We start from the raw sequence: 14478 nt of genomic DNA on the forward strand, positions 1-14478 counted from the left end.
GTCTCGTTTTGAAGTAGGTGCATTGGCAAATTTTTCCATTAAAAAGGATTCATGGAAAGGTGATATAGCAACAGGTTTTTGAAATTTTGCATTTTAGTTCCACTCCAAAGAAAATAGGCAGCCCATTTCATCACTTTTGGGACACAGTCTTAGAAGAGATGACTTTATTTTTTTTGCAGGATCCTTCAAACCGTGGTGATATTCAAACTATTTGACATCCAGTAAGGCACGAACGCCACCCAATCAGAATAGGTGCTATCTGGGCACCTACCAATCAGAATGGATACCTGCCACAGTCCTGAGTTGTCCAGCAAATACTCCTGGGGTTAGCTGCTGACTCATAGGAGGGGGCACAAGGTAGGGGCTGACTGTGATGTAAGAGCATAAAAGCATTTTATAAATTACGGTCATGTGTAGACTTGTCTACTATTTGATGAGTGTTGAGTAATGAGAAACATTATCTTGATGAACCTGTGTCTTTCACTTAGTAACTTGAAGAAATTCACTAACATCTTAACACATTTTAAAAGTTAAATTCTACTTTGGCAATAGCATGGTTGGGCGTGAGGGATGCTCAGAGCAGTTGCTAAGTACTAACCAACATGGAAATCTGTACCAACCGGTCCAGAGCTCAGCCAAACCATAGTCCTACTTCTAGTTCAAATACGAAGGGATGGGGTGGGCGGTGGAATCCACTGAGATCTACATGAAAAAAAATATATTTGGAAAAGGCAGCAATTTCATTCTTAGTAACATTTATATCAACTTTAAATGAGACAAATGTCCAATAGTTAAAGGCTGATGTAATTTTTTTTTTTTTTACAGACATCTGTTTTGCTTCTTGGAAAATGTTCAATTCCTGGGGATGTATAAAAAAAAAGGTGAAAGGAGTTAAGAAGTACTAGCTGCCAGTTATAAAAATAGTCACAAGGATGTAAAGCACAGCATAGGACATAGAGTCAACAACATTGCAATAACTATGTATGGTGCCAGATGGGTGCTAGACTTATTGGGGTGATCACTTTGTCGGTTATATAAATGTCTGATCACTACATTGTACACCTGAAACTAAAATAATATTGTATGTTAACTGTAACTGAAAAATAAAATAAAACAGATTTAAGAAACATAGTAATCAAATGCAGTGTATGAATCCTGACTTGGATCCTAAAACAAAAAAACCAACTGTAAAAAATAACAAGACAATGAGGAAAATTAAAAAACTGAATCACTATTTGATGATATTAAAGAATTTTTTTCAAATAAAAAAAAGAAAATGCTTGATTCCTAAAAATTATGATTCTGTAAACTACCATCTGAACAGTAATGAGTTACAAAAGGCAATATAAGCTTTTTGGTGTTTTCTCTTTTATTTATAAAGAACACATTACCCATTTCCAGTTTTGTCACGGCATTTGTGGTATGTGAAGTACACCCCATACGAAGCCTAATCCATAAGAGTGAGCCTGATAAGGGATCAGATAAAAATGAGTGTCTTCATGTAAATACCCATTGATGAGATATTTAGCCAGGTGAACACCAGCTGTAGAATTTAATCTTATTTTTAACCAATGAGTTCTGGTTTTTCCAGGCAATTTTAGATGTCTGATGGATCCTAATATTTATCCTCTTTATTTTTCACTGTTAATACACAATAATGCCCATATAGTAAACATACATAAATATAATCTTCATATGATTTAAGATAATCAAACATTTTAAAAGTATGGTAGCTTCTAGACTTTTGGGGTTAGCAAACAGGAGTGTGCAGTGATGAGAAACATCATGAAGAATTCGCAGCTTTTACTTAACAGCTTGATGGAATTCACCGAAATCTTGAAACACACGAACAGGTCGGTTCTACTTTGTAGGCTTGGAAAATCAATTCCTTCTCTGGCTGTACAATATCCATTCTGATGGTTCCAGCATGGCTTCTCCCAGGCAAGCTGACATTGCTGGAGCCCAGACTTAGGATAACGGAGAGGAATGTTGACATCGTCACAACGTAAGTCACCAACGAAGTGCAACATGGTGTCCAACGGACTTTACTATACTAACGTCACATTCCTGACCTTCTTAGGACTGGCCATATAAAAGGTGACATGTGGGCGACTTGCTGAGCTGGGCTGATGGTGATCAGGCTCCTGGTAACAAAGGGAAAAGGGCTGATTTAATCGGTTGAGATCACTGTACAATACAGGCACACTTGACAAGAAAGCCACGCTCATCAGATTAGATCAAATGAAGGTGCAGAGAGAAACAAAAATGGTAACACACGTCCTTCCTTGAGTTAAGTCTTTTCAATAACACACACTCTAGAAGCTCCCAGTTTCAGGACCTAAAGAGCAATCCAACTCAAAAAACAAATGTTTGTACGAAGACAACTTACCTCAAAAAACTGTCTTTCAATTTTCCTATGGAAATTCTAGGTTTTTTAGGAAAATATAAAATATATCTAACCTCCTTTGATACCACACCTTCTTTCTAAAGGAGAGAGGTAAAACTGAAGCCCTGACTCCATCTGTCTCCCTGGCAGTGGGTGCTGCTGGCTCCCATCAGGAGTGCAGGTAGTCCTCGCCATCGCGTTCTGAAGTGTGACTGCAAACAGCCCATGTCCTCGGGAGGGGCCAAGTCCTGTTTAAGAGTATGGCCCCATTAAAATGCATGCAACACGCTTGCCTGCCAGTCCTGACAATGCCAGCTCAGATCCCAGGACACTGTGGCTGCACTTAACATCTGAAATAACGTAGCTGGGCACCATAAATGATTTATCTGGCCATAGAATGGCAGTAAGTCTCAAGGATAGGATCACTCTGGCTCCTGGTCTTAATGGATTGACTCCCAACCACACGGAGCTAGAGAGCTGATGGGATGCCCTCAGTAAAGTGCTGTAAGAATTGTGCTTCTGCTTATGGCTATGCCTGAGATTTTTGCTGCCACTTGCCCTTTGTTTTCACTGCCGAGTTGCACAAATGCATTACTGTTTTCCTACTTGGTCAAGAGTTTATTTCTGTAGATCTCAATAGAGGAGGGACTGTTGGGGAAGACTTGATCCCCAAAGTTTCAAGTTGTTCATATGCTCATCCCCCAAAACTGACAGACTCGGGAGAGAAAGAGACAGAAATGCCTAAAACAACCAGAAAAATATTAACGGACAGTGAATCGAGGCCTGGAAAGAAGAGAGGGAAAAGGGTGCTCTCTGTTTTAAATATTCATCGAGTTGCAAAACATTTACAAACCTCATGGCTTTATAAAAATAAAAATAAAAGATGCTTCTTTTCCCATCAACTGTAATTTTTTCATAGGAATTGCTAATTGCATTCATTAGCTTTGTCCTAATGCAGTTCATGAGCAGTTACACCTGAGTTAACTGTATTTCACCAACAGAAAGTCTTGTCTACAAAATAATGTCAGTGTTAGAGCAAAACTGTAGATTTGGCCATAACAGAAATAAGCAGTGAAGAAAAGGGTCGTTTTTGTATGTGTCCATTTTGAAAAGCAGTCTTTTTTTTCTTTTCTTTTCCTTCTGAAACTTCCTGCAATTTAATGCATGATCTGAGGTCTCTACAGAATTTGGTTCCTAAGGCCAATGGATAACTCCTATCCTTTAAAGGTTTAAGAAAGCCATGTCTAAAATCCCATTTCTTTCATTCATATTGAATGCGTGTGCCTTAGGACCCATCTAAACACAGGAGGTTTCTAAAAGTGTCCATTCCCCCGTGATGTGCATCGTGTCAAGACTCTTCCACTGGACACCGGTCACACCACCCCCAAGCATCTCAGATTCTCCTCTGTGCTTTTCAGCAAGCTCAGTGCTGTGGGGTTGTGCAGTACAAGCCATTCCAAACGCACAGTTGTAAGAAAACACCAAGACCTCCGAGATGACTTTCCCCCAGAATCAATGCTACACATGTGTGTTAGGTTCACATTGGACCACAAAATATTTTCCTCCAAGCGGATCACCTGGGACACGTGGGCAAAATGCCCACTCTTTGGCTGGATCTCCCAGAGATTCTGACCTAGAAAGTGTGGAAGAGGCTCGGGAGTTTGCATGTTAACTGGCACCCAAGGTGCTTCTCTGGACTGAGAACCACAGCCAAATGGGCAGAGAACCCAGGTAAACGTATTAATGGGTGCTGGATGCATCTCCACGTGCAGCAAGCATTCTTTGGGATCTGAGAGGCAAGAAACAGAACCCCCCATTTCTTCTGGTTGCTGGCAGGAACAAGGACCGCTCTGTCTCTCAGCCTCTGGAAAACATGCCATGTTCAGGGGAGACCCTGGCTGGGGAGTGGGCTGAGAGGTGAGGGTGAACAAAAGAGGGCGCCCCATGCAGCCAACAGGCACCTCTTCTTATGGTACATGATCCAGCGTCACCAGGTGCACCTGACCCACACCTGCCATCAACCCTCTGTAGCTTCTGACCATGGTGGCTGGCCTCCCATAGGGCAAACATCCAGCCCACAGCCTGTCCCCAACCACACTATCCCAGAGGCAAGCCCTCACCCCTTCTGAAGATTTATAAAGATCATCAGCATTGACAGCATCAGGAGATAACTAGGGATCTGAAAAAGGTTCCCACGAAGCTGCATCTTGACGGTCTCCATGGCAGCGTGGGCCTCCGGCATCCTGGACCTTAATCGAAAGGCTGTTGAAGGAGCAAGGTTACAGGGGGCTGGCACGGGAGGCTTCCTGCAGTATTGACATTTCAGTTTCCTGTTTTCATAACTGTTACGTGTAGGACGTAATGAAAACCATGTTTGGTGATGCACGATGAAAATGTGGCATGTAGGGGCTACAGTCTGGAGACAGAGACTCAGGCATGTAGGACTCTGGGGGGATAGGAAGTTGTGGCACTGGAGGCAAAGGTGAGAGTAACCAGGAACGCTGCTGCCCCCCAGAGCGCTGTGCTCAGCCCTGAGCTGGAAGTGGTCACATACTCAAGGGCTCAGTGTCTGCACCCCCCTCTACTTGTAGAGGGGTGCACATGATTGCAGCAAGAGTACAGGCACCATCAACCCCAGGGAGGGAACCAGTACATCCCCTCCCCAGGGTATTTAGCACAGGAGCCGTGAATGCCTGGAGAATTTTAGCAAATCGTAATTATCAGGCGGCGTGAAATTACAAAGTAGACAAGCTGATCTTGGGCAACGTCCCACTCTCCATTCCAGTGACACCCCGCCCCACTTCCATCTCATCATAAGGTAGCCAATAACCCTTAAACCTGCCATGTGTCAGAACCAGAACCACCTCAGGCTGTTCTGAACACAGTGCTCAGGCTGCCTGCCCAAGCCTATCGAGCCAGGAGGTCCGTAAGTGGCGACCAAAAATCCAAGCCTCCCAAAGGCCACTAAGATGAGTCCCATTTGCAACGCCCCGCCCGTCAGGCATCCCCTTCCTCACATCATGTTTAAACAGAGACCCTTGAAGAAAACCAAGCTGCCCAAGACCACAAAGGAGTGAAATGGCAAATGGACACAAAATCATTTGTTTCTTCAAGGACCCAAAACACAATGTTATTTCTATGTTGCATATTCGTCTATGCTGGTCTAATGATATTTCTTGCCATGACTGGGTTGGGATTATCAGCAAAGAGATCCTGTCTACATGCACGCATGCTCCTTGCATCACCTTGCTTGTGACAGCATGTCATTGGGCATTGAAGATATTCTCCACTTTAATGAATTCCTGTTTAATGAGCACCCAGTGATGCCGTGCTGACGGTGGGTCATCAATGGCCACCGGTTAGTTAAGACTGAAAATGCTGCGGGCTGGTAAGACCATCAGCGGGGGCAGAGGGTCTGGCCACCATGAAGACAGGACAAGCGCATACTCAGCAGTTGCTATACTGTTGACAAAACCAAGGTGGCTCTGCTCGGAGACCTAGTAACACGAAGCAGAAACTTTAGTTGCAGTTGCACACGCCTTGTCCCCACAGACAGGACACGTGTCTGACCCAACCCGCTCCGCAGGGACGAACACTGGGAAGCGTTTCTGCTGCAGTCTGACCCCGCCACTTGGGGTCTCTCAGTTTACTCCATGGGCTTTTCGGGACCTGATCCTAGCGTAGATTTTCTGCAAAATGGTATAATCTGTAGTCAACAACCCTGCGCTCTCACAAGCCAGCTTCTCGGGCAGGAGTGCTGGTAGGCGCCTCCCTGGGTCCACGAGGCCCACGGGCCTGAAAATGCCCCTGCAGCAGCAGTGCAGGTGACAAAGTGGCGAATTCAGTCCCACAGAGGCATTCAGAAAGGAGGCCAGGATGAAAGGACAGAGGAAGGGACTCTAAAGCGCTCTCAGCTGCCCTTCCTGGGCCCGTTAGGGAGCTGGGCTCATTGCAGACTGGAGAGACGGGAAGAGAAAAGCAAGCGCAGATGGCACTGTCCTTTCCCTGTGACCCTGAGTTCTGAGGAAGGTCCTCATCAGCCCGCACAGCAAGAACGTGGTCCCGCAGACCAGAGCCGCAAGGCCTGGCCTTGGAAGCTCTAAAAGGAACCTCTGTGCTAAGGTCACCTTGACTTGCTTCTACAAGCTGTGCCTTGGCCACCTGGCAGCTCTCAAGTGGCCGGTTGACCACATGCAGGACTATGTCCTCTTCGGGCTGAGGGCACAGAAGGAGCAACTATGCCCCTAGGCCTGACCCTCTCCTTGACTGCCCGTCTTGGTCCCTCCCTCCTGTAAGTGCTTTACGGGACGTGTAGCCCCCTGTACATCTCACCTCCACGTTCTCCAAACGGACAACCTGCAGGCAGTGTCTGGGCTCATACCTGCAAACTCACCCTCTGGTTAGTGATCAAAGATGGACCTCCTCAGAACCGTGCTTGTCCTAAGTAGACAAGCTCTACTTAGAAAAGTAGGAAAGTAGAAGAAAGTCTCTACTAGCAGAAACTCTCTAAGTAGAAAAGTCCAGCTATTTAAAATCCCTGTGTCCGTTTCTAGCCCAAGCAAAACAGTCCATCTTCTTTGCGTCCTATCTGCTCCTTGAAGACCCTGGCGCTCTGGGCCGAGATGCACAGCTCCCCTACGAGCCTTACAAACCCTTCAAGAAACACAGGTGTGTGTGTGCGCCACTGTTCTTTTTCCACCAATAGATTATTTAGCTGACTACATGTTTAAGTAGCAGAAACTTCTTAGATTTCTCTCCCTGTGTATTTTCAAAACAACTTCAAGCTTAAGAAACGACTACTGAGAGCTCCGAAACATCACTCTCCATTCCTGCACCCAAATGCATCTAGAGTTCCCCTTTTTCCTCATTTATACTTCAAGGGGAATCGTCTGACAGAAGACTTGCCTCCCTGCCTACCCCATCCTCCCCACCCCAGATCTCAGCACTTTGGCTTGTCTCGCGGAAAAGGTAACCACAGGAAAACCATGAAACAATGCGGACTGTAAATGTGTTCTTGGGTGACCATGCTTGGCACTGGGTGGGAGAGCCCTTCATCAGCCCATGAACCCCATCGTCAAGCATCATTCTTCACAACCTGGTGATAACTCCCTCTCGCCAGCCACTTCTTTGTCAAGAGACTGGTCCTTTGAAAGGGAACGTCTTGCATCTCTACAATCACCCCTCCCAGCATCAGATTACAGGCATCAGAAGACATATGTGCCCAGGAGAGCAGCCTTGATGGGAAGACATCTACCTCTCCATTTTCCTGACACCCGCCTAAGGAAGTAGATTAAACTCGGGCCAGGGACACACACTTTGTTACACAGGCCCATCCTCTTTTGTGCCGCAGGCTCTTCATATGTCTTCCCGCCTGGCTACCTTGGTTGCCACTAATAGCATCACTCAGGTCCTCCTGATACATGGTTGAGAAACCTCAAGGCTCCCTGTCCCCCCAAGGCCTGGGAGGCACACAGTGTTGGCAAGATGTATGGGTTGAGCTGAATCCCAACTGCAGGGAGGACATTACAGCCTCGAGCTGCCCGGAAACTCAAGTGAGTATCTACACAGAGAGAGAGTGAAGGGACGGGGGAGGCACACTGTCCGCAGCAGGACCTCAGGCAAATGGCGACCCCTGGGCACAGCAAAGCCAAGGCCATCAAAGCTGACTCAATCTGTGAGCCTGGCTTTTCCAAAAGCTAAAAGGGGAGAACATCCATTCTTATGGGGGACACCATCGCACAATCACAAAAACAAGTCCTTCTCATTTGAGGTCGGATTTGTACAGGTCAGAAAGTGGTGCTGATTATATATATATTGCTTAATATGATTTAGGATATAAAGAATCATATTTTCTGCATATAAACTCTAATTCATTCACGTGTGACAACCAATGCTGACTCTGCCCAAAAAGAAATTAACATGCTGTGTCCTCAGGGTTCCTAACTGACTGTTTTCTTTAAGTTCATGCCATTTGGAAGGACCGCGCCCATCAGAATTTGCTAACAATCAGCCATATCTACAACTCCTGCCCCACCCGGGAACTCCAGGCTTGTCCACCCTACTGCACTCTTGACATCTCTCTGAGGTCATCCCACAGCTACATCAAGATCTACAAGCGCCAATGAAACTTCTGCTCTTCCCCAAAAACCTGCTACAACGGGCAAGAGATACCACATGTCCTTGTCCGTTCCCTCTAGGCTCACCGGTTGACACAGAGGTGACACAGGCCACGTTCTTCCATCATCCACACAAAGCGAGCAATGTTTTATAATCACCCACCACAAGGCAAGGGTTTTTAAATAGCCAGAAAAAAGTTTACAAAGAGGAAAGTGGCCTAACTCACCTGACGAGGTTGCCCACTGCTGTGTTTTTCTGGAACACTGGGTTCATAAGACTTTGGAGGGAGAGAAGCCGCCTCTGCAATAGAAGAATGATTTTAGAGTGACATGTGACAAAAACCAAGCGACACAGTCCAATTCTGACTTATAAAGAAATGCATTTGCTTTTATGTAGTGCAAACATAAAATTTGCACAAACATAAAATTTGATTATTTTATGTTTGTGCAAATTTATGTTTATACTACATAAAATAATCCTTAGCAATAAACGGATTGTTTTAAAGTTTCCTTGAGGTTGCATATTTTTAGAATTTTAGTTTTCTAGATGAAATAAAAACATGGCGCACTGACTCAATATCAATTCCTTTCTTGACTTGTGAGTCTCATGTAGAGACAAGATGAAGCCACAGCTTTAAGGGCTGACCAAGGCGAAGACACGCAGGGCGAGGGGGGAGGGGTAGCCAGAGGAGTGTGGTCTAGGCCAGGATTCTGCTCAAGACACTTGATTAATTACTCAACACGCTAATGAATAAATATTGGCTCACGAGAAATTTTGCAAGAAGCTGAGAGCACATTACCACAGGGAACAATAGTCAATGCTTTGTGGGATTCTTGAAAACCCAAAGCATGCAATTTACAATGTCCATGGGAGACAGCCATAGCAAAACGGGAAGGATGGGGCTGCTGAGAATTAAGTTCTAATTTTAGTGGGGGAAAAAAACATGTTTTCACGCCTCTCAGTAAGAATTGATTAACTAAAAATCTTTCTGTCGAATTTGTTTTGCGAGGCAACTTGTTAAAGCCAGGTCTCCCTCCCCGGCTGCTAAGGAGTAATTTGTATTCATACAGCCTTTCTCCCTCGTCTGCCTGCCTGCCTTACAAAAGGATCTCGGTTCAAATCCTATCCCTGCTGCTTACTAGTGACTGCCTGCGAGAACCGCCCCCTCCACCCCCAATTAGGACTGTATCCTCTCAAGGTGAGACGTGTAGATGCTACAAAAAGGCTTTTCAAAATTGGGTTTAGTCTTTCAACACCCTCCCCCAGTCCGTGAAGTTGAATAGGAACATATTTCTGTGCTGAGCTGACTCGAATCTAGTTGAAGTTCTGGGGAAGTTCCCCTCAACATGTGAAAGCGCCTCCTCACACACGTTAAGGCAGAAGGCTTTAAAGAAAGAGAAAGCGTGAAAACATTTTGTTTTTAAAAACACAAATTTCCACATCATTTTATTTTAAACTTTAGACAAATAGATGGATTTGTACTGCTAATCTAATCCTAGAATATTTCTAGGTCTGGAATTTCTCCTTCTTCTAAAAGTGACACACACCCCACCACCCCCACCCCCCACCCCCCGCTGCCAAATCATGACCACCAACAGCTAAGTCACCTGCCTTGCGAAGCTGGTGTTTGGTTAGCCAGCCCTTCTCCCCAAAATTCTCCCTTCGAGGTCTTTCTACTGCCCCACCTGTCCAATCACTTATGGTCTTTGGCTCATCTGAACTGTATCCATAGTTTTCATTTCCGCTTTTTAACTTTGTCTCAAAAGTTTCTTTGTTGGTGTTCACATTTGCAGATTTCCTAGAATTAGACCATTTAAAAAAAGACAAACCACATGTTAATCAACAATGGCTGTTTACTTCACACTGCTCCACCCAGAGCATGCTTACACGCTGAACTTAGCACAGGCCACAGTTCCGTCACTGGCTTCTGGAGGATTCTAAGCATCGCGATGGACACGCCCAGCCACCTGCACAGCTGTGGAGACGGCCTGTGTGCGCACACGCCCACTAGCGGCAGGTGTGGAACTTGATCGTGATAGGTCCGTGGACTCCACAACCCAGTCAGTACTCAACCCTCAGAAACCAATAAAGCAGGGTCCGCAGGCTCCAGCCCACAGGCCACATCCCGCCCACCACCTGTCTTTATAAACAAAGCTTTATTGGAACACAGCCACACCTGTCTGCTTCCCTGTTGTCTATGGCTGCTTTCACGTTACAGAAGCAGAGGTGAGAAGCAAAATATTCACTATCTGGCCCTTTATGGAAAAAGTATGACAACCTCTAAAATAAAGCAAAACTTGCTGTAGCTTCCCAGGGACAGGAAGTTTGGCCATGCATATCCAAAGATTTTTAAATATTCATCCTTGACTACTAAGAATTTATTACAGGGGGATAAAAGGGTATGTGCAAAGAATTACTTGAAAGAGTGTTCATTCATGAACTATTTACAATAGCAGAAACTGCAAACAGCCCAAGTGCCCAGCCATAGGGGACTAGTAAAATAAATGACAATATATCTCTACAGTGGCATTCCATGCCACCTGCAAAAATTGTCATGAACGAGAATTCTCGTGCACTGCTGGAGAAGTGGAAACTGGTACACCTACTGTGGAAACGGTGTGGCAATATCGTATAAAGCTTAGCGTATACCTACCTATGAGCCAGACTTCACTGATAGATGTATACCCAACAGAACACACGGCACACATCACCAAAAGACAGATACTCAGTGCAGCAGAATTCAGCATGGCCCCAACATCAAAACTATCCAAATGCCCAGTGAAAGTAAAATGGAAACATAAATTGCATATGTGCCCCAAATGTGGTACAGTAAAACCTTGGATTGCGAGTAACGTGGTTGGCGAGCGTTCCGCAAGACGAGCAAACATTTCTAATACATTTTAACATGGTAAACGAGCGATGTCTTGCAATACGAGTAGTTTGTTCCTGGAATGAATTATGCTCACAAACCAAGGTATCACTGTATTATATGATAATAACCTATCTGCACTACAGCCAACAGTCAGGGTCCTTCTGACAGTGGGGTCAGGAAAGCCATGAATGACTATGCACAATATGATTCCATTTATATAAAGTTTATATGAATCCAGTCTCTGGGGATGTGGGGACAGATTCAGCGGTGCGACCTTTGAAGGAGGGGCAAGCAGTGATCTGATGGGGGCCTAAGGGGCTTTTTGGGGTGCTTGGGTGTTCTAGTTCTGCAAGTGGACAGTCAAGGCCCAGGCACAGAAGCTTTGTGAAAATTAATCGAGCTATACACTTACGATTTGTGTCCTTTTCTGCATTTAGGTTATATTACAATAAGATGCTGCATGAAGCAAAAGAAACACAAATAGTGTAGGCCGGGATTTGGTACCAGAAATGATCTTCAGAATAATGCCAAGGAAGGAGAACAAGCTATAAACTAATATTTATTATAACAGGAATTTCACAAAATGCGTATGTGTATGTGTGTCTATGTGAACACATGTGCGTGTAAGTGCATACATACTTAAATAACAATAATTACTTCTGGACAACAGAATTATAGGTAATTTTAAAAACATTTCTTATACCTATCTTTATTTTTAATTTTTTTTCTGTAATAAACAAGTATTGCTTCTATAGGAAAAAAAATTTTTTTCTGTGAAGTCTGCGGGCAGCTGGAGTTAGCACTGTTGACCCAGGGGGAAGGGAAGCAGGTAGGATACGGGGGTCCCTGGGACCCTCCTGTCTTTCCTCCCCGCCTAACACACTCAGGTCTAAGGGCGGACGCTAAAATCAGCGGAGGCCCAGGCCCTGAGCAGGGCAGCCTCATTCACGTTCCGACCTGTCAGCCCCTCTCTAGATGGGAGATGTTGGGCACACTGCTGAACCTCTCTGTACCCCTCAGTTTCCTCATCTACAAGCTGAAAACCAGCCTCATCAAATCACTGTGAGAAGTAAGTGAGATGAAACCTCCACCGAGTGTAAGACAGCACGTGGCGTGCATGTCAGGGGCTCGGCGTATGCTACTATCATCGCTCCTGTTCTCGTGATTGTTATTGCTGCTGGCATTATTATTACTATTCCCTACCCTTTGCCCTGCCTAGCTGTTGAACCCACTGCCCTAGGTATGAAAATCACCTAAAACCCCAGAGAATAGACATGAACAATGTTACACAGTAACGGTGAATGGAAAAGTTCACGCTGCCATCCTGCTGGGGCAGGACAGCCACCTAGAGAAATGCCAGCACAATTATCGGGGACCAGATTCCTTCTGCTCCTCTTGCTCTAAGTCACGCCCCAAAGGGGGTGTGCTTTCAGATTACCGCTTTGCGGTATCCTCAGAGAGGGCGGCCGCCTCTCTCCAAGCAGTATCACTGGAGTCAGAGGGACAGTGGGAGCATCTTTACACAATAACTGCACTCATTTTAACGCCCTACATGCAGCCCAAAGATATTTTAAATTCACAGTGTTTCAAAAATGAAAACTAACAAAATACTGGCCTCTAGATGTGGTTTTGTTATAACACCCCCAGAAATCCACTGCTGAGTGAAAAATCCCTTCCCTTAGTACATTTATAGTTATGTGAATATTGCAGACATTTAAGCTGTTCCTTGTATTATTGTAATCCTTGACACACTAGCCTTGCAAGTGCTGGCAGCTACTCCTGGATGCCTGTGGGAATGGCAGCGATGTGTCAGTCCCCTCCCCTCTCACACATAAGAGCAGGGAACGCTACCTAATTTGTCTTCCTGGTCCGTTTCATGTGCCTTAAGCCATCTTGTTGGTCTCCTGTTTTCTACCACCCCAGAAATTCTAGCAAATTCTGCCTGGCTCTTCAGTATCCTTGAAATGGCCCCTGAGTTCCTAGCCTTGATTCAAAAGAGGAGGGACAATAGTCGCGGTGCATAGTGTCCTCTTGTGGAAAAAGTTGCAAATGCCAGACACCAACTAGAAAATCTCCATTTTCCTAAGTGAGCTGGGGCAAGTCAAACGTAGACGGTAGCAGCCCACACGCTACATTCTACAGTTAGCGTTGCCATATGAGTTTGTGATTGGCATATGTGTTTTTAGAGCTGTCCATTTTCCATACTTAATTTTGAGTAACATAATCCTAAAATCTCAGTTATGTGTGGTGTGTATGTGTGTGCGTGCATGCGTGTGTGTGTGTTGGTGTTATTTTCATTTGTTTGCTTTTGTTTTCAGAAAAATGATGTGATTTCAAACTTACCTTATTTCACTTTGATAATCAGATTCTACAAAAAGAAGTAAAGAATAAAATCACATTAGCAAAATCAGGACAGTTATTCTGAAAATAAAATCTCATCAGTTTTTCTAGATCCCCTGATTTTAATACATTACTGAATATTGGTGATCTGGTAGATATCATTAGGTTGCCTCGCAGAGAATTATCAAATGACTCCCAAGCATAAGAAAAGTAGAATTCATTATTCACTATCATACATATAAACAACCCCTGGGTGCCTGAAATATGTAGGTACCTAATAAGCACTTAGTGAATATTGAATTTGACTAGCACGATTAGAAAGACACCATTCACCATGAAGGGGTGCTCTGTGTCCCCACCCCTGGTGTCATTCGCTCAGCAGTTACCATGTGCTGGCCTCATGCCAGTGCCGTGCAAGGTATTATCTCATTTAATTGTTACAACAACCCAAGAGGTAGGTGTTAGCATTACCGTATTTTTAACACATAAGGAATTACACGGTTAAGCACTGTACTTCTTTAATTCTAAGATACATTTTCAACCAGTATGCACCAATAGTATCAATTCATACAGCTGTGTTCACCCCCAAAGGCTACCATTAAATTGCCATGTTTCCAGTCAAGGGGTTCTTAAACTGGAAGAAATACAGAACTTGAAAATGAAGGGGTGGGCCGGCCGAGTGGCGCGATGGTTGAGAACTGGCTTGGGACGCCAGAGGGCCCCGGTTCGGATCCCACATATGAGGGCCAGTGACACTGCCCTC

General features: G+C 44.8%; 1 protein-coding gene across 2 annotated transcripts in view; it reads right to left on the reverse strand.

The window, feature by feature from the left end:
- Positions 1-1346: 1346 nt before the first annotated feature.
- IGSF5 (immunoglobulin superfamily member 5) overlaps positions 1347-14478 on the reverse strand; it is a 48414-nt gene continuing 35282 nt past the window's right edge. For both annotated transcript variants that reach the window (XM_019655765.1, XM_019655764.1), the window contains 4 exons: positions 13719-13743; positions 10111-10301; positions 8730-8803; positions 1347-2144 (listed from right to left, as the gene is read on the reverse strand). In XM_019655765.1, coding sequence (XP_019511310.1) covers positions 2049-2144; positions 8730-8803; positions 10111-10301; positions 13719-13743 — 386 coding nt within the window. In that variant the 3' untranslated portion in view covers positions 1347-2048. The remainder of the gene's footprint in view (positions 2145-8729; positions 8804-10110; positions 10302-13718; positions 13744-14478) is intronic.

Source organism: Hipposideros armiger, unplaced genomic scaffold (assembly GCF_001890085.2).
Source record: "Hipposideros armiger isolate ML-2016 unplaced genomic scaffold, ASM189008v1 scaffold_246, whole genome shotgun sequence".
Taxonomy (NCBI): Eukaryota; Metazoa; Chordata; class Mammalia; order Chiroptera; family Hipposideridae; genus Hipposideros; species Hipposideros armiger.